At 50.7% G+C, this 20,000-nt stretch overlaps 1 protein-coding gene across 1 annotated transcript in view; it reads right to left on the bottom strand.

Moving 5' to 3' along the window:
- Positions 1 to 2,520: 2,520 nt before the first annotated feature.
- nek7 (NIMA-related kinase 7) overlaps positions 2,521 to 20,000 on the bottom strand; it is a gene marked incomplete at its 3' end in the record, with an annotated part of 75,128 nt that continues 57,648 nt past the window's right edge. The window contains exons 9-11 of the mRNA XM_079739294.1: positions 17,204 to 17,301; positions 7,649 to 7,653; positions 2,521 to 2,735 (exon numbers count right to left, since the gene is read on the bottom strand). Coding sequence (XP_079595420.1) covers positions 2,521 to 2,735; positions 7,649 to 7,653; positions 17,204 to 17,301 — 318 coding nt within the window. The remainder of the gene's footprint in view (positions 2,736 to 7,648; positions 7,654 to 17,203; positions 17,302 to 20,000) is intronic.

Below are 20,000 nucleotides of genomic sequence, written 5' to 3'. Positions count from 1 at the left end.
CACACCTCAGCCCCACTGCATGGAAACCCAGTGAAACTCTGCATTACGGGGAGATGTGAAACTCTGGAAGAGAACCGTTTGGCAAAATGTGACAGTTGGCACAAAAGGTGAGAAGCCCGCCCCCCCGGTGGCTCTAAACCAATCAGGTGCTTCGATCTGACCACACCTGAAGGGGAGGGGCATGAAGAGAGCTACTGACGAGTATGTGTAACAAGACTGTTATCGAGGGACTGGGAGGCCGGTAGCTTTGACTGAAGCGGTTCTGTCCAGATATTCCCCATAATGCATCTAGTGAAGGGTGATGGTGTTATTAGTACATCAGCTGTCATGTTTTAGAGACATATTTGCATAAGAAACACCACATAGAAATTGACCAGAGAAACAACCTAAAACACGTATAATTACCTGGACTGAAATGGTTGATATGTATTACAGCGTAAAAAAAAAAAAGATTTATTTGCTACTCATATTCCCTTAGAAAAAGAAAGGAAAAGAAAACATGGATTTTATGTCAGGGAAAGAAAGACCATCCATTGGGAATAATGCGTAGAAAAATGTGTGTGTTTCCTGTACTCACCAACCACATGGAAGAGAATATCCACAGCACTGTTCTTATCTTTCCAGTTTATAGGAAGTCCAACAAGAAGTCATCTCTATCTCTCCTTCCAGCAGAGAATACCAAACTTAAAGCAGAACACTATACATACATTATACATTATATACTCTACATTAGTGATAATACGTAGACCTATCAATGGAATATATTAGACAAAGATTATGTCTAATTTTGTTAGCCTACTCCCTTTTACCTAAACGTTAAAAAATAAACTGTCTGTGAAAAGTCCACCTGTACAAGATGCAAATAAGTCATAAATTAGCGACGAGCTAACAGCCTTGAGCTCAGAAAAGGACATTGTAAAAAAACAACAGTATAACCGTTAAACATGACAGTCTACTCTCCAACAGTTAGACACTGTACGCATGAATCATAATAATTATACGTAATACATAATTGAGTGTCTCCACAAGGCCAACTTCTGAAAAAAAAAAAAAATCATCGCAATGAATATTTTGCTGATATTAATAGCGTTGAAATTCTCCTATTCTCAAGGGCACTACAGGTATAAGTAAGAGAAACTAATCCTCCATAACTCCTCCGTCCCCTTCCTTTCCCGTCCGGACATCGTTAGGTCGTTAGCCGCTGGTCGTTAGCCGCAGATTAACACAGAACCTGCATGGACACAAGGGGAGATCTGGTCTCAGTGTCGCTCAGCCCCGACACAAACAGCAGCAGAACCCCCCTTGGGTCCATCCCGGCTCCCTTCTGCCGCCGGCCGCCCCGCGTGTGTTCTCCGCTCTCGGGCTCATGAATGATTCATGCGGAGGACCTATACCGGCCAGAGATCAGGTGCAGACGGGGCCACACAAAGAACCGCGATTTGTGCTCAGATGCACTTTCTGCCAGGGTGCACTCTCCTCCCTTTCCTCTCTCCGTTGCTTCTCTCTAACCCTTTCATTTGTATTCTTTAAATCTTAATGGTAAATGGAATGCATTCATCCAGTGCTTTTCTAACCAGTGGCCACTCAAAGCGCTTCACAATATTGCCAAACATTCACCCAGTCATGCACACATTCGCACACCGACGGCGGAGCCAACAAGGCAAAGCTCGTCAGGAGCAGTCAGGGTTAGAGGCGTCTCGCTCAGGGACACCTCGACACCCAACTAGGAGGAGCCGGGGAATCGAACTAGCAACCTTCCGGCTACCAGCCAACCCTCTCAACCTCTCAAACCACATGCCGCCCAAACGTTCCGAAAGAGACGCTCGTACCTCAGTTGGAGCAGCGATCGTTTACCAACAACAACAAATAAACGAGAGAGCAGAGAACAATCCACAAAGTACACGTCCGGGCAGCGGACTCAAACACCGGCGCTTCTCTCTCTGGTCGGACCTTGGGCTCCGGGCTTCAAGGGCGTTCCGGTGTGAACGTTCCTTTGTTCGCCGCCGCCGCCGCCCCAGTCCTGCTTCCAGCCCCTCCGTGAACCCGCTGGCCGCGAGGGCCCGAGCCAAACCCGGCCGGTCAAGGGCGGGCGAGGTTGGGCTGGAGGGCGAGCGAGGCGGGCTGGAGGGCGAGCGAGGCGAGCGGCGCTCACCGTGACCTCACCACTCAGCTCCGCGGCCGAGGCTTCTCCTCCACCGCTCGGACGCTTCATCTCCTTTTATTATCGTTCGTCTTCTGCGCTTATGAAGACTTTTGCCTTTTACCATTCGGAGGACTCGGTCGGGGGAGTCCGTCGAGGGAGACGGCGCTCAAATTGCGCCGTGTGTGTGTGTGTTGTGTTTGCGGGGGTTGACCCTGCGTCCAGGCTGGCGTTGGGAGTGCGCGGCGCTGGCAGTGTGCACGGAGCCGGCCGCCGCGGGCCTGGCACCGCTCCCTGCCTATCCTTGGATGACTCACCCTGACTGGGCTCCAGTAATGATGGGCAGAGCGGACGAACCCTGCCACTGAGCCTGGCTGGCCTCAGCCCTGCTCGGACCAACCCTCCACCACCACCGCCACATCCTCCACCGCCACTAACAGCACCACCAAGAACAGCACCACCACCACAAACACCATCACTACCTCCAACACGAACAGCACCACCACGAACAGCACCACCACGAACAGCACCACCACTAACAGCACCACCAAGAACAGCACCACCAAGAACAGCACCACCAAGAACAGCACCACCACTAACAGCACCACCACGAACAGCACCACCACGAACAGCACCACCACCACAAACACCATCACTAACTCCACCACTAACAGCACCACCACGAACAGCACCACCACGAACAGCACCACCACCACAAACACCATCACTACCTCCACCACTAACAGCACCACCACGAACAGCACCACCAAGAACAGCACCACCACGAACAGCACCACCACTAACAGCACCACCACGAACAGCACCACCACGAACAGCACCACCACGAACAGCACCACCACGAACAGCACCACCACTAACAGCACCACCACGAACAGCACCACCACCACAAACACCATCACTACCTCCAGCACTACATCAACACCACCACCACCTTTAAAACATCACCACCACCACATACACCATCACTACCTCCACCACTACATCAACATCACCACCACCACAAACAACAACACCACTCCCAACACCATAAAATCCACCAGCACCACCATTAACACCATCACCGGTGTAGTGGGAGGGAGGAGGGGAGAGCTGGCTGCTGTTCCAGAGGTCTCAGAGTCAGGCCAAGCAAGGCTCTCCTCCTCCCTGCTTCCCAGGATGCAACTGGGTGACCTTTACCCCCCAGGCCCAAGGATTGGCTCGCCTTGACTGGATATCAATGATATCCAGAGGACTTTTTTTTAACGAGCAAATGTGCTTGTTGTGAATAAAAAAAAAAGAATAAAAATGGGTTTCTGGGTGACTGATGGTTATTGTGCATGGTGCTTCAGCTGTTGGGAAACAGTGTTTTGTTTGATGTCTTTCTTGTTTCTTAAGACGTGTGTTTCACATGGCAACGCTACGGTAAGATAAACCTATTAGAGCCAGATATCTGGAGTGGAATCACTCTTTCATTGATTATCATCACACGTCATTAGTTAGTGTCCGCAAATTCTTCTTAGGCAGCAGTTTTTCCCCCGCTTTGTGACGATAAAACAGATTTATTTGGCAGGAGGGGCGGCGTGTTTTGACGTCCGCGTTTCCCCGACTCAAACACCAAAAACACCCCGACCACCGCCGGAGGTTTTTGATCTGCGAAGTGAAGTAGAATGTCAGCGAAACGCATTCTAGGAGCGGGGGAAAAAAACAGCTCAGACAAACTTTAGAAATTGTACTTTTCGGGCGTCTTTCTTGGGGGGGGGGGGGGGGGGGGGGGGGGAGGTCGCTCTAGCTAATTACGCGCGGAGCCTTCCCCCCCCCACGCACGGCGGCGCCGATCTACACGCCTGTCTCCAGCGAGGACACACAACAAAGGAGACAGCAAACAAACAATGCGAAGGGGAACATTGATATATATATATATATTTATAAATATATACCCACACATATATATATATATATAAATATATAGAGAGAAAGAAGGCTCCGTCTCCGGTTGGCGGTGGCGTTTAATCAGTGGGTCTTCTCTCCGGAGCCGGCAGCAGCCTCGGTGTCGTTCAGCCCTCAGATCAGTGTGCAGCGAGCCCCCCCCACCACAGGTCAGTCCTTGGTGAGGAGGTTCCATTCCTCTGTCGCCTGCACGACGCCCGCTCCGTACCTCATTAGGACGGCCTGTGTGTGTGTGTGTGTGTGTGTGGTTGTGTGTGTTTGTATGTACATGTGAGCGGATGTGTGTCATTTTGAGCTCATGTGTGTATGTGTGGGTGCACCGAGTATGTGTGTGTGTGTGTGTGTGTGTGTGTGTGTGTGTGTGTGTGTGTGTGTGTGTGTGTGTGTGTGTGTGTGTGTGTGTGTGGTGTAAATGCACCCCAGGACTAGCCTAAAGGGGCTCTGGATTCCCAGCCTCCACTGAGATCCAGCAGAGCAGCAAGGATTCAACCGGTGAGGGGGTGTGTGTGTTTGTGTAGCTGTGTGTTTGTGCCCGTAACAGTGTGTTTATCTCTCTGTGCGCCTTCGACAGAGATCCAAGATGCGTCGAGTGACTTGCCGCCTCAGGGTCAAAGACACACACATATATGCACGCACACAGACAAACGCTCATATACACAAGAAACACACATGTGGACACACAGACACACAAAAAACAAGCAAACACGCGCACACCCATACAAACAAACACAGGACCACACAGACACACACACACCCTCGACCACATAGACACGCAAACGGAAGCGCACGTACACACGCACGCTCACAGACAAACACAAACAGAAGCGCGCGCACAGACACACACAAACACGCACACAAACACAAACAGAAAGCCAGCGAGCGCGGGGAGACGGTGTGTGGGGGGAAAGCCGTTAGATCTCCTCAGAATCATCCCACGCCTTGTTATGCTGATTTGGGAGTAAACTGTAAACTAATCAGGAGCCTCAGTCGCGGGGGGGCCCCAGCTTTAAAGGCTAGCCGAGCACCCACACACACACACACACACACACACACACACACACACACTTCCCCTGAAGCCCCCCCGCCTCCACCCGGATGCTGCAGGGTGGGGGTGGAGGTGGTGTCGAAGGCGTCCGGGTTCTCTGCTGACGGATGGAGACACAGGTGTGAAGGGCAGCGTAGAAAAACGGATCCATCGTCCGCGACCGGCTCCAACCGCCCGCCCTCTGTCTCATGACCCGGACATGGCTCTCTGTGTGTTGTTTTCGACGTACAGAGAGGGGGGTGCGATTTCATTTTGCGCTGCTAGGGCAGCCTGGATTCCGTGGATCCGATTTTCGCCCTGAGATAGGGAGCCAATCACAGAACAGGGAGGGACGGCAAGACGAGGACGACGTCTATGCGACACACCGAAGCTTGCAGTTTACGGATCCAAAATGTCAGCAGACGCGTCGCCTTCCGATGCAGCCTTAGATAGTGTTCTAAGTAGTTTAGAATGCACGTTTATTTTGAAAAATAGCAACTTTCGGCGTTAAACTCTTTCATTACCAAGAAGGATGTCTTTGACCTGCTACCAACAGGCTTCGATTGGCTATGAGCTGCGTACAGACTCATATGATAGACATTCGTAGTGCCCGATAAACGGCTCCGGGCAATCGTGAACCACGCCTCAAATACGAGAAATTAATGTGTGGTTCCCAGACCTCATCTCAGTGTAGATTGAGATGAGGTCTGGAGTTAGCCAGGCTAGAGAACAGCCTCTTGACCCAGGTAACCTAACGACAGGTGAATGTCACGCGGACGGGTCGGTGTGGCTCAGGAGGTGAAGCGGGTTGACCGTAACCAGAAGGTTACTAGTGTCGAGGGGTCCCTGAGCGAGCGACCTCAACCTTACCGCTCCCGAAGAGCAGCCTTGCAAGAATCCAAGTGTCTTTTTTTGTTTTCATTAGCACTTCCACTGCTGCTGGGCTGTTGTAACAAAGGAATTTCCCCTCTGGGGGATTCATAAAGTTGTCATCTCTCTATTTATCTATATCTATCAAGTCGCTTTGGATAAAAGTGTCTGCTAAATGGACATGATGGTGTTGTGACGCAGGTTTCACAGCCCCTCCTGGACTGGCTCAGTCCAACAGTGACCTCCGTGGGGGGGGGGCGTGAAGAGTCTGCATCAGAGCCCCTCACTGAGCCAGCTCAGGTCTGAGCCTGCTCAGTGCCATCCGTAACGGACACACCTCTGAGCCCGTGAGCCTTTGAGCTGCAGAGGAGAACCCCAGCAAGCCGACGGGAGGGTGTGGCTCACATACACAGTTTTCAGAACCAGAGCACACCGGTCCAGGTTTGTGTGACGCCGTGCGGTTATGGCGATGTCATCACTGGATCCCCAGGTCATGTGACCATAAAGAGGCACGGCGGGGTAGGAGACACTGGGTCAGACGAGGACCCCACATTCCCAGCCACCCCCGTCTCCCGCACCCTTAAGGCCGTCTCCCCCTGCCGGCTTACCGTCGGCCAGTCAGTCAGTGTGACTGACTGGCCGCATGATCGACTGGCGACGAGGGGGGGGGGGGGGGGGTGGGGGGAGGTTGCTCTATCCCAGGAGCGGGGGTCTTAAACGGGAGCCGGGGCGCTTTGAGGGGGACCGTGGCGGTATGCTAATGTTGGCCTTTAGGAGGAGTCCGCGACACAGCGCGCGGTCGTGTTCCGTCACGTGCATAAATGCATATGATTCCCCGCGCGTGCGTCCGCGTTCGGAAAAACAATGTGATGGGGGGAACGTTGTAAAGTTCACGTTGTCTATTAATATTGAGGTGTAGGAATAACTTCCCTGTGCTTGTGTACGCCGAATTACTAACCAGACACGAGTAAAGACGGTTCCGCTGCCGTCAGGGAGACTGTGGCAGGGGAGACATTAGAGTTCATTCAGGTTCCTTTGTGGCGACTCGGCAAGGACGTAGGAAATGTTACCCGCGTGGAAGCAATTATTTATGTGAGAATCGACACCGTCATTGTTTTTACTTACTGTTGCTGTCGTCTCTGACAGAGAAAAAAGGAAAATAAAGTTTCTGTTATGCTTTCAAGGTTTTTTAAAACATATTTTTGGCTGGAGCTGGCGAGCTTGTTGGGAGTAGCGTGCTACTTCTTCAAAGCCGTGGCGGGACGTCGAACATGTCGTGTTAACATGCAGGCTAACATGTGCAGCCAGATTGTTTCCCCTGCCCTGTTAAGCCACATGGGGTTCATCAGCATCTGTGTCTGTTCAACCCATCCTGTTCCTTTGTGTGTGTGTGTGTGTGTGTGTGTACATTTTGTGTATTGACAAAATATGCATTGTCATCATTTTAGAGTACGTGTGCTTGTGCTTGGTATTCATGTCTTTCCAATGTGTGTGTTTGTGTGTGTGTGTTTGGACACCTATACACACACGAGTATGAGGCGTGAGAAGAACTGTGTGTGTGTTGACGTTGCATCATTTTCTTCTCATCCTTTTATCATCGTGTGTGCGTGTGCGTGTACTTGTGTGCAAACATGCAGCAAGATGGTGTCTCCTTCACACTCACACACCTGATCTGAGGAGACACACAGCAGAGTGCACAACACAACACACCACCGCACACACCACCACATCACATCACAACTTCACCGCAAACACACACACACCACAACTAGCCTCTGCACAACACAACGCACTACCGCAAACAAAAAAACACACACGCACCACTGCGCAGCCCAACACAGCTAACACAACAAAGCTCACACAACATGACAAAGCGCAACACATCACAGCCCACGATAAGGCGTGAACAACGCAGCCTTCGCACCTTGTGCAGCAAACACACTTAGAAGCAACAAAACCCAGGCCGGAACGACACACACACAGGCAGTACAACGCACACCTCCATGAGCACGCCGTCTTCCCCCCGGCCCACGGCCGCCCATCTGCTGAGGAGAGCTCGCCTGATTTACCTCCGACATCTGAATAAAGAAACAGCAGTCTGTCTGCCGCGAAACACTTTCTGAGGGTTTGTCAGCGTGTGAGAGAATGAAATATGAGACACATCAGCTCAACACACGCACACGCACACCCACAACCACACACACCCACAGACAAAGCTCACCTGGTTATGGTGGGTGGTGGTGGGGGTGGGGGATGGGATGGAGCAGACAGGACCATCAAAGGCTGCTGATTCTGTTGTCTGCTGAATAGACAGCAGACAGGCCCTCTTTGATTCCTGCTCTGCTATTGATCAGCCAGGAGCAGGGGTGGGATATGAAAGGCGAGGGCCACGGTGTGCACACGCGATCGATCCCATTCACAAACACACGGCCAAACAATGGGGCCGCCGCCGCCGCCGCCGCCGAGGCCCCGTTTTACCTCATCCATTTTCTATTTTATCGCATCGATCCGACCAAATGAAAAAGCATGTCTGGAGCCGAGCGGAGGAATGTACGAACACGCAACACGCAACACGGAGAACTGAGAACGCAGGACGGCATTACCAGCTGGCATTCTGTTGAAGCGTCAGTCCGTCCGTCCGTCTGTCTGTCCGGCTAACTGCTCCTATCTCCTCCGTCCATCCATCTCTCTGTTCCGGTCCTCAGTCATCTCTCCGTCCGTACGTCTGTCTCTCTGTTTTGTTTCTCATTCATCTCTCCGTCCGTACGTCCGTCCGTCCGTCCAGCCTCCAACATTTAGGGCTGGTTCAGAGTGATCAGTTCAGGAGGACGAGGAGCTGGAGGCTGAAGTGCACACACACACACGTGTATGTGTGTGTGTGTGTGTGTCTGTGTGTGTGTGTCTGTGTGTGTGTGTGTGTGTCTGTGTGTGTGTGCGCGTGTGTGTCTGTGTGTGTGTGTGTGTGGGGGAGGAGGAGGGGTGGTTCATAGCGGGTGGGGGAGACTGATAAGACCGTGGGAACCATAAAAAAAGAAATAGTCAAGTGTGTGTGTGCGCCTGTCTGTGTGTTTGTGCACACGTGTGTGTGTGTGTGTGTGCGTGAGCGTGTGTGCACCGCGGAACGCATCAGCTCTCTAACAGGTAAATCCTGCACCAGACATGTTTGGATCCTCCCTTAAGCAGCTTACCTCGTGTTCTATCAGAGGCCAAACTCTGTCCCTCCCGTGATCCGTGTGTGTGCGGAAGCATGTCTGTGTGTGTTTGTGTTTGCGAACGTATGTGTCTGTGTATATGTCTGCGTAGGCATGTCTGTGTGTGTGTGTGTGTGTGCGTGTGTGTGTATGTCTGCTTCAGCGTGTGTGTGTGTGCGCGCATCTGTGTCTATGTCTGTGTCTGCTTGAACGTGTACGCATGTGTGTGTGTGTGTGTGTGTGTGTGCGCGTCTGTGTGCATGTGTGTGTGCGTGCGTACCCCCCTGGACTGTGAGAACCTGGACCCCAGTCCAGCCACACAGCACTATTCCGCCTTCCCTTCACAGCTTTGTTGACTCCTGTGTTAACATGTTGCAGCGATGTTGCAACACAGACCGACGGATCCAACACCGAAGGACCAAGGTCTGTGGTGCCCCCCCCCCGGCCATCTGAGGGCACCACAGACGCCGGCCAGTTCCAAAACGGACGAGTCCTGTTGCGCCATTTGCAGCTGCTTGAGTGAAAATCCTTTTAAAAGTCAAGTCAGAGTCATGCACAGTTACAGAGAACGTTGTACAGTGTGGGCATTTTCAAGGGCCCGGCGGATGATGAAAATATGAATTGACGTGTTACCTTTACATTTAGGGAATGTAGCAGGCGCTTTTAATCCAGAGCGACTGAAGAAGGAGAAACAATATATCTCTGTGGGTACAGTGAGGATGTTCACAGAACCAAGTGCCAAGCTCTAACAATCGCTAGGTTAACCCATTCCCCGTATGCAACAAAGATAGCTAGGATAAGACGCTGCACACTGCCAAGTACTATTCTTTAGTGCAAGGGCGTTACACAATGACATTAAACGTATAAGGAATGCGTTGAATCCATCCCGTGTGAGCGAGCGGATATTGGAATCACACGACCGCCAGTGACATCGCTCCGGACCCGCCACATCTCTGAGCGCGAGCATTAATGGGTTCATGATGCCGCGTGCTCCCGCGATGCTATCAGAGGAGACCCAGCGACTAAGCCAGGGGGCGGGGGGGGCCACAAGTTGTCTCCCCGGGGCCCCTCCGTCTTCAAACGGGCCTCTTTAGGGCCGCTGTAAGTCGAACTGACAGATGTGGTTATTTGGGGACAGCTTACTGGCACGTTTACGGCCGGTCGCCCCTTTAACTAGAGCCCAGCCCCTTTAACTAGAGGCCGGCACATGTGCGTGTGACACGCAGAGAAATCCTCTCGGAAGTCTGGCATACGGATGAAATACGGCCGGCTTAGGAGTGTATAAAACTGTTGGACGTTCTGAACCTTCCCCCGGCCCCCCTTTTCCACCCCTCCCCCTCCTCTCCCAAAATTACAGAAACCGAATCACAGCGCTGATTTTCTAAAGGAAAAGAGAACGTTGATTAGTACGGACTAAAAGGTAGTTATGGTCGAGATGATTGTTATTTAGATTTGAATGGATTTCAGGATGCACATGTTTAACAGATAGAGAACATTTACCAGTAGATAAAACTGAATCCTGGTATTAGTAATGAACATACATTTAGCAACACTACTGAACATTCAAACGAGAGATTTCTACAAGACACATTACAAGAACTTTGAATTGTTTCCCTAAGTCACCTGAGGAGGGTGCATTTGTCCCAGCTAGCTTAGCTCCAGAAAAGTAAGCAAAAACATCCACAAATATGTATCTATGTAGCTGAGGACCGGCTCTCTCTAAGCCGACCAAACCAAGTCTACCCCCCCCCCCCCCCCCCCCCCCGCCCAGCCACCTGTAAAGCCCCCGGGACGATCGGGTTTCGTTTGAACATTTTTAACGCAGCGTTTGTTTCCAATATTCAACAGTCTGTTAAAAAAAACAACATATCTACTCTAATAAATAAACAGGGGGCCAAAAGGAGTAAACACCGTCCCTTCCGGGGTTCTCCGGAAGCCTCCGAGCTTCCCAGTCCCAGCCGCTGGACTGGGAGCTTTTAAACCAGTCTTTACAAAGCGTTCCCCACTGAGGGCTCTGGCCACGGAGGGGGCAGAGGGCCCCGCCAGGCGTTTTAAGGGCCCCTGACAGTTTTAGTGGGGCCACTTGGCTTTTTATTCAGACTGGGCTCACCGCAGGGGCCCGTGTAGTTTACTGGGCCCCCTCGGAGACCGCCTCATGGCTGCGGATTAACAACACGCAGAGCAGGAGACAGTCACTGGTCTGTGTGTGTGTGTGTGTGTGTGATTTTGAGTGTGTGTGTTCGTGTGTGATTTTGAGTGTGTGTGTGTGTGTGTGATTTTGAGTGTGTGTGTGTGTGTGTGCGTGTCTGTGATTGATTTTTTGTGTGTTTTTCTATGCGTGTTTTTCTGTGTGCGTGTGCGTGCTGCCGAATGAAAATACCCACTTCAGACTGGAACAAATCCTACACACACAGCTTAATCCATAACCAATAAAGAGAATATAAATAGTGATAGTAATATAGTTACATAGTAAAATATACCTTTACCCGGCCGACAACATGGTTGGCCATGGAGAGAATCGAAATGTAAACTATCGATGGAGCTTTTCTTTCAGCACAACGTCCAACACACACACGCAAAATGTCCGCCCTCAGTCCCATCCGGAACAGACAGTCCTCGTCCAGAACTAGTTTGCCCTGTCTCTCTACTGTCAGTGTTTCCGTGGGTCGGTGTGAACCAGCGATGCGGCCTCTAGTGGCCAACGTGCAAGTCACCAAACGGAGGCGGACACTCTGCCCTGAACATCTCTGTCCAGACCACCGGCCCCGCTCTAAGTAGGAGTTTAACCCGCAGCCTTTCAAGTTATTCAGATTCAAACACAGCGCCTCTCACATGATAGAGCAAAGGATCGCGGTGATGCTGCCTCCCTCGCCTTGGCAGCCCGTCCCTAGTGAGTGTCTCTCTCTCTCCCTCTCTTAATATGTCTGTAGCTCCGCGTTCATCTCACAAGCACATACGCCACGAGCTATTTCAGAAGCGGACATAAAAAAAAAAAGAAGCTGTATTGATATTCCATGTTTCTAAAAACAAATACAAATGAAAAAGGAAGACGGGAGAAGAATAAAGCGGTGAATCCAGTGCGGAGCGTCCTCTGGAACCCCCGTGTACCTGCCGGGAAACACTCTGTGCTCACCTGGGAGGAATGATGACCTGGAACACGCTATCCTCACACACACACACACAGACGCAGACGCAGACACACACACACACACACACACGCTTTCTCAAACACTCACACACAAACACACACACACACACACACAAACACACACACACTTTGATTATAGGCTACCTCAAAAAGACTGTCTTTGAAATCAAACTATCTGTTGAAAGGGGGCAGGTCCATCATTGATACCGTTGTGAAGAGATATCAAAACATTCAGACGAATCGATGAAAGACGCCTTCAGCAGCTTTGTTTGTTTTCATGCGCGGATCAAATATTTTCCCAGCATCAGTGGGGAGAAAATGACCCCCAAATCATGGAGGACATGCACAGCTTATCATAGACCAGCTTTGATTCCAGACTTTGGGGTTTGCACCATTCTACATTCAAATAAATATACTGTGAAAAGAGCAGCTGGTTTTAGCCCGGTGAATGTGTTGTTAAATCACTTTTGAGAACAATAGCATGTGAATGGGCGATACATCTGTATAAAACACAATAAAACATCTGAATACTCTGGTGAAATAGCGACACTGACCAAATTATGAGAAAGAAAGAAAATGATAAGAAAGTGTTCATAAACCCTGCTGTCGGTCACAGTGAACATTGAAACAATTGAAATGCAACAGAAGATATACGAAAGCACCATGCAGTTCATCTCCTTGACCACTAGATGGACTTGTGTCTCTTCCTAGAGAGAAAAACCAAAAAAAAAGACATTTCGCCTGTGGGAAAAAACAAGACACTTTACATGTGGTTGAACTTTTCTTTTGAGTTTTTCCACTTGCTTTGAGATCGTCGTCATCAACCACAACAACAACAACAACAACAAAAGCAGTCCCGGAACCCTAGCAGACAACAACAGAGGGCCGAGGATGAGACGCTGCTCAGGCTACACCGGACAACACAGGTACTCACCTCAGACCGCTGCTGTGGTTGGTTCCTTACCTTGTCTGGGGGGGGGGGGGAAGAGGAGGGGGTGAGGTGGTCTGCGCTTCTTTTCCCTGTGAAGAACTTGAACTGTGATCCCCACAGAGTTCATTATAGGATGCCCACCACACACACACACACACACACACACACACACACGTGTCTCCGGTCATAAGGGAGCGTTATGGGGGGGGGGGGTGGGGGGTGGTAACCTAGGAGATAGCGTTGAGGGTGGGGGTGAGGACAGGGCAGCGTTGGGGGGGGAAGAGAGAGACATAAACATTCAACTAATGACCTCGGACATGCTAACCAAGCAGGCCACTGAGAGGGAGAAACAAGGTTATAATATTAGGTCAAATTAAAATATCTCGTAATATTAGTTGAATTAAAATGTGTTTACTGTACACTGTGTGTTAAACGCCCTGCTAGAAGTAGAATCTTTTTCATGTTTAATTTGCCATGGAATACTTTTTTTTTTCTGTACATTAGAAACAGTGTCAGACTTTGTAAGATGCATTTAGTTAAGAACCACTCATTTCACATCCATTTTCCATAAGAAATTCAAAGGCTTTATTGTATACAGTCAGCATACAACACAATTGTGGTGAATAGGTCTTGAAATGGACAATAATTAAAACAAGAAAAATAAAATAAAATAACAGAAAATAAAAAAAAACTACCAAGACAATAAATAGCAGAAAAGGAAAAAAACTAAACCAGCTCTCCTTTCAATCCATTTTGCATTTAGTTGTGGTACATGATGACGTTGTATTGTAAGCTGTATGCACTGAATGTAGGACAGAACTCGGAACGACTGTGTGTGTGTGTTTGTGTGTGTGTGTGTGTGCGTGCACGTGTGTGTATTTGGACCGCGGCCTGTGCGGGGAGGGAACGGAGGCGGCTGCGTTCCAATGCATCCGAAGGTAAATTCGTGATTATTCCTGGAGCTAGAAGCAGCCCTCTTGGCTTTAAGGCCACGCGAGGCAGCCACTGGACTGACCTCAGGACAAAGGGACGGAGAGACCAGCACAAGGCTTTAAACAGACGACGCAAACTACAGGTCTGGAGTCAGAGAGACTCGACACATTTTTGCCATATTCTACACATCTTTCGAGAGTGACATCATTTCAATTCAATTTTATTTGTATAGCTCTTAATCACCGGTACAGTCTCAAAGGACTTAACACTCCATGTATTTATGACATCACTGTTCCTTTTTAATAGAGATTATATGCAAATCCTAATATTTATGAAGCATGCGTGGACTAAAGCCTAAACCAAGGCTCTCTCTAAGGTATTATATATTCTAAAGCTTTTTTATTTTGCATCACTTTTGTTTTGCATTTTGTTTATAAAGCACACAGATTTTGTTCGGGACTCATTTACTCTGCTTGCGACAGTAAGGCACATAGGTGTGACTTAAGGGGACCTTAAGCTCTCTCTCTTTCCACTGTGGCTGGATAACGATACTAAGGGGGAGATAAGGGAAAGGACATAAAATACGTAAGATGGGCCGATGGAAATAAAACAAAGTGTTACAACACCAACTCTGAAGGAAACACTGCACGACTGAAACAGGCCGCATACCGTCTGAAACTGAACAACCTCCTCCATCCCTTAACATTTCCTTACCTAATCTAAGAGCGATTGAAGATGCTTCGCAATAACGCAGATTAAAAAGCACAGGCGTACACTATGCGTATTATTTCCATTCAGCGGTTAACAGACTATTCAACAACGGTAACACGAACACGATAAGACGCTGTAAAAGGCGTTACTGCTAAACCTTCCACTGTAAACCTCTCCGTATGTCAGACATCACCACCCTCCTGCTCCTCAAAACAAAACAAGCACATAAACGTCAATGATCAACAATCCTGCTGCAATCTAGTTTTACAGCCAGACGCTGCAATCTACAGTATTACAGCCAGATGCTATACATTAATCTGTTCCCAGAAAGGCTTAATGTACAACATGCGAGTGTGTGGAAATAGACACACACACATATACACACATATATATATATATATACACATATATATATATATATATATATATAAAGATATACATCCATATCTATATCTATAGATAGACACACTTTACATCATAGTTACCCTAACATACATGTCCTCTCTCCTGCACTTTTGGTGCATAAATCTATTCATCTTTGGTTTCAGCCACTAATAGAAAGCCAAAAAGGCACTTCTAAGATGGTGTTCCTTGCTCAACAAGTCACACCAGGCAGACTGACCTCCCGTTTGAACCAGATCTCAGTCTACACGTCGTGCCAAAGCCTCCTACCTGGGCTGCGTCTCAGGAAGCATTTGATGCAACAAAGACTTCATTTCCCATGACCCCCGGTTCCCCCCAGGGGGACGAGACAGCGAGCGCTCCCTCGCTCCCGGGAACGTCAAAGAGACACGTCGCAATTTAGAAAACGGTTCATTGTCTCCCTTCTCCCTCTTTGGGAAATGTGTGTGAACCTTTGGGACGTTGATTTTGAACATTTGAAATATGTAAATGTGCGTTAAGATACTTCAAACTAAGTCTTAACTCCACTGACACGGGTGAGTAAACGGATCAGTCGACGGACAGCCTACTGTATGTGTTACGGCCGTCCTCAGGGTGAACTACACCATCTATATATTCATATATGTGTGTGTGTGTGTGTGTGTGTGTGTGTGTGTGTGTGTGTGTGTGTGTGTGTGTGTGTGTGTGTGTTTGAACTATTGTGTCATCTTACGCCAAAACGGACATGACAATTCTCGTGTAACGTGTAAACATTGAACTACCAACGGTCATCTGGGAGTTCTGCGGATCCTTTGGTTTCCCAGAATGACTTACATTCATAGTTGTGACGGAGACATTTACCAACCTGCTTCCCAATCCCACCTCTCTCCATCTCTCTCTCTCTCCACCTCTATCTCACACACAGTTTATAATCCCTCAACGACTTCGTCCTCTCTGTGAAACATTCACTAGAAGCTAAACCTACCCCCCTCCAAGTACCTAAAACATGAACCTACATCTATCCTAAACTTTGATCTCTCTCTCTCTCCCTCTTCCGACTCAAGCGATTGGATTTCTAACGGCCGACCTCACTGTTGACCAAGGGGACTCTCTGTTAACACCAGTCTCCTCTGGAAACACAGGAGGCCGGCGCGACGGACGACCGGCCGGCACACATGCGTGTCCTGGGTTCACCGTGACGAGGAGGCCGTCCCTAGAGGAGCTTCTGTTTCCGGGGAAGAGGGGCCAGGGTTTGCGGCGCTGCAAGCAGACACTAAGCTCCACTAAAACGCAATGTTTGACATGTCCTGCTCGCGGGCGATTAAGGAGCTCTGCTCTGCTGATATGCACGAGGCGGAGCTGCGGCCTGGAGGGCGACGTCAACAGTGCCGTTACACACACTGTGCGGCTCGTTACACAGCCGAGGTTCGACCAACCAGAGGTCCATGGAAAAATACAAGGCAAAAACAAGAAGGGGGAAAGTGTTTGTATCTGTTGTCCTACAAGTGGAAGGCCCGGGTTTGACTAACACCGCCGTGGGAATGGAGGAGACCTTTGTGTTGTGAACTACAGTCCCTTGGGAGGGGGGGGGGGGGTGCACTGATGAGTAGATTACTGACTTGGTAGAAGTCTGATGTTGTACCAGTCCTTCCTACAAAGCACGACAGGACAAAGACCGTGTGAGCCTGCGTGCGTGTGTGCGTGTGTGTGTGTGTGTGTGTGTGTGTGTACATGTGTGTGTTTGTCTGTGTGTGTAGCTGTGTCTGAACGTGTTCATGTACTTGTGTGTGTGTGTGTCTTTGTGTGTGCGTGTGTCTTTGTCTGTGTGTGTGTACGTGTGTCTGTGTGTGTGTGTGTACGTGTACATGTATGTGTGTGTAGCAGTGGGGCGTTGCCCCCCCCTACAGCCCGCCCTCCCCCCCCCTACTTGACGTTCTGCATGGTCTTGGCCACGCCGTACACGTAGGTGATGTCCGGCCTCAGCTCGGGGTCGGGGTTGATGCACAGGTCCACCAACTTCCTCAGCTGCAGGGGGAGGAGACACAGGGGGGGGGGCGTGACCAGGCTGCACCAATAGCACGCTGACGCAAAGGGAGGGCTGACGACGGAGGACAGGCTGGTAAACAGAACAACAGCACCGTGACTCAGCAAAGGGGGCGGGCACACCCACACGCATGGACACGAGGCACACACACACACACACACGCATGGACACGAGGCACACACACACACACACACACACACGGACACGAGTCACACACACATACACACACACACACACAGGCACACACACAGGCATGGACACTAGGCACACACACACACACACACGGACACCAGGCACACACACACACGGACACGAGTCACACACACACACACACACACACACAGGCATGGACACTAGGCACACACACACACACACACGGACACGAGGCACACACACACACAAACACACACACACACACACACGGGCATGGACACCAGGCACACACACACACACACACACACACGCCTGATCACAAGCGCGCGCACACACACACACACGCATGAACACAAGCACGCACACACACACACGCATGAACACAAGCGCACACACGCACACACACAAACACAGAAGAGGTGGCTGATGGGTGTAAATAGGCCGACAAGCAGAGAGAGAGAAAAAGAGAGAGAAGGACGCTAGACACAGACAGACAGAGAGACGGACAGCCTGAAAGAATGACACAGAAAGGGAGACAGACGGACAGACTGACAGAGAGAAAGACAGACGAACGGCCAGACAGACAGGCAGCCGGAGAGACAGACAGACCGGCGCGAGGCAGCGGGCGCTGCCAGTGGCATCATTAAAAAATAGAACTAAAAGCAATAAAGAGTGAAAGATCGCAGGGTCGCTATGGCAACTGCGTTCCGACTTCCTGGCCACCGGTCCGTGACACGGGATGGACGAGCTCCTCGCCAACACGCCTCGTAGCGCGAGCGTGTCTCTGCGCCAGTTTTTGCATATTAGGCATGCAAGCATCGGAGAGAGTGTGTGCGTGCGTGTGCGTGTGTGTTCTTGTTTGTGTGCGTGTGTCTGTGTGTTCAGTGTGCGTGTGTGTGTGTGAGAGACAAACAGAATGCCAAAGATAGATGCAAATCCAGACAGTCTCAGAGTCAGGCCTGCAGAATGGGGGGGGGGGGCGGGGGGAGATATATGCGTTTGTGTGTGTGTGTGTGTGTGTGTGTGTGTGTGTGTGTGTGTGTGTGTGTGTGTGTGTGTGTGTGTGTGTGTGTGTAGGGGGGGTCTGTACGGAGGGGGATGCAGATATGTAAAATATTCATGCGCCTATTTGCGTGGTGGGGGGGCTAAGACGGGGATGTCGGGGTGCAGGGGGGAGAGTGTCAGGTGGGGGACGGGTGGGGGGGTACGGACGCATGTGAGTCAGGATCGGGGGGGGTGGGAGGGGGGGAGTGTGTGTGTGTGTGTGTGTGGCGAGGGTGGGGGGGGGGGGAGACGGAGACGGTTAAATGACACAACAAAGAAGAGCAGCTGACAGTTTCCTGCCGATCCTTCAGGAGCATTGTTTACATCCCGACAGGCGCTGCAGGCGCACACACACACACACACACACACACACACACACACACACCTCCATCTCTCCACCGACTCCATCGCTCTCTCTCTCACTCTCTCTCGCTTTGTCTCTCGTTCGCCCCGATGGGGGTGACATGTGGGGCGACGCCGGAGCCGCTCAGCTGGGCGGGTGCCACGCACACACCAACAGGCGCACGCACATGCTCACGAGCACACACACAGGCTCAGACACGCACACATTTTTGACAATCCCGCACACACACCAACCAACAGGCACACACACACACACGCACCAAACAACAGGCACGCATGCACACACCCTGGTGGCCACGTGCAGGTCATCAGCCTACAGTCATTTTTTTCAAACCTGCACGCACGCACGCACGCACGCACGCACACACACACACACACACACACACACACACACACACACACACACACACACACACACACACACACACACACACACACACACACACACACACGCGCGCGCGTGACAAGTGCCCATAACTAGCAACAAGCCGTCAGGGAGCTAATGAAGTAGCCACGCGCCGCGGCGCCATCTTCCTTCATTAGCCTGACCCCGGCCGTCCGCCAGACTCTCATTACCATCGCCACGGTGACACGGAGGCGGAGCCCGGGTCCCCTCACACACACACACACACACACACACACACACACACACACTTACACACACACACACACACACACAGACGTCATCAGCATACACACTCATTTTTTACAATACCGAACACACACACAACAACACACAACCACACAAACAAACACACACACACACACACACACACACACACACACACACACACACACACACACACACACACACACACACATACACACATACACACACACACACACCCTGCGACGAAGCGGAGGACGAAGCAAAGCAGGCGTCTGGTCGTGGGCTGGTGAATAATCAGCCGGAGCTGGGCTACCTGTTACCAGTACGGCTATGGTTACACTGGGCTGCAATGGTTACACCGGGAGGCCCGCTACGGCTGCACTGGGCGGAGGGCTGTGGTTATACTGGGCGGAGGGCTGTGGTTATACTGGGTGGTGGACTGTGGTTACACTGGGCGGCCCGCGGAAGGCTCCGGAGGGCAGAACTAAAGCAGATGCTGCAGCATGTCCT

This window comes from Pollachius pollachius (assembly GCF_949987615.1).
Source record: "Pollachius pollachius genome assembly, chromosome: 7".
NCBI classification, from domain to species: Eukaryota; Metazoa; Chordata; class Actinopteri; order Gadiformes; family Gadidae; genus Pollachius; species Pollachius pollachius.
Note: the sequence above shows the minus strand (reverse complement) of the source record. Positions and strands in the feature narration are given on the sequence as shown.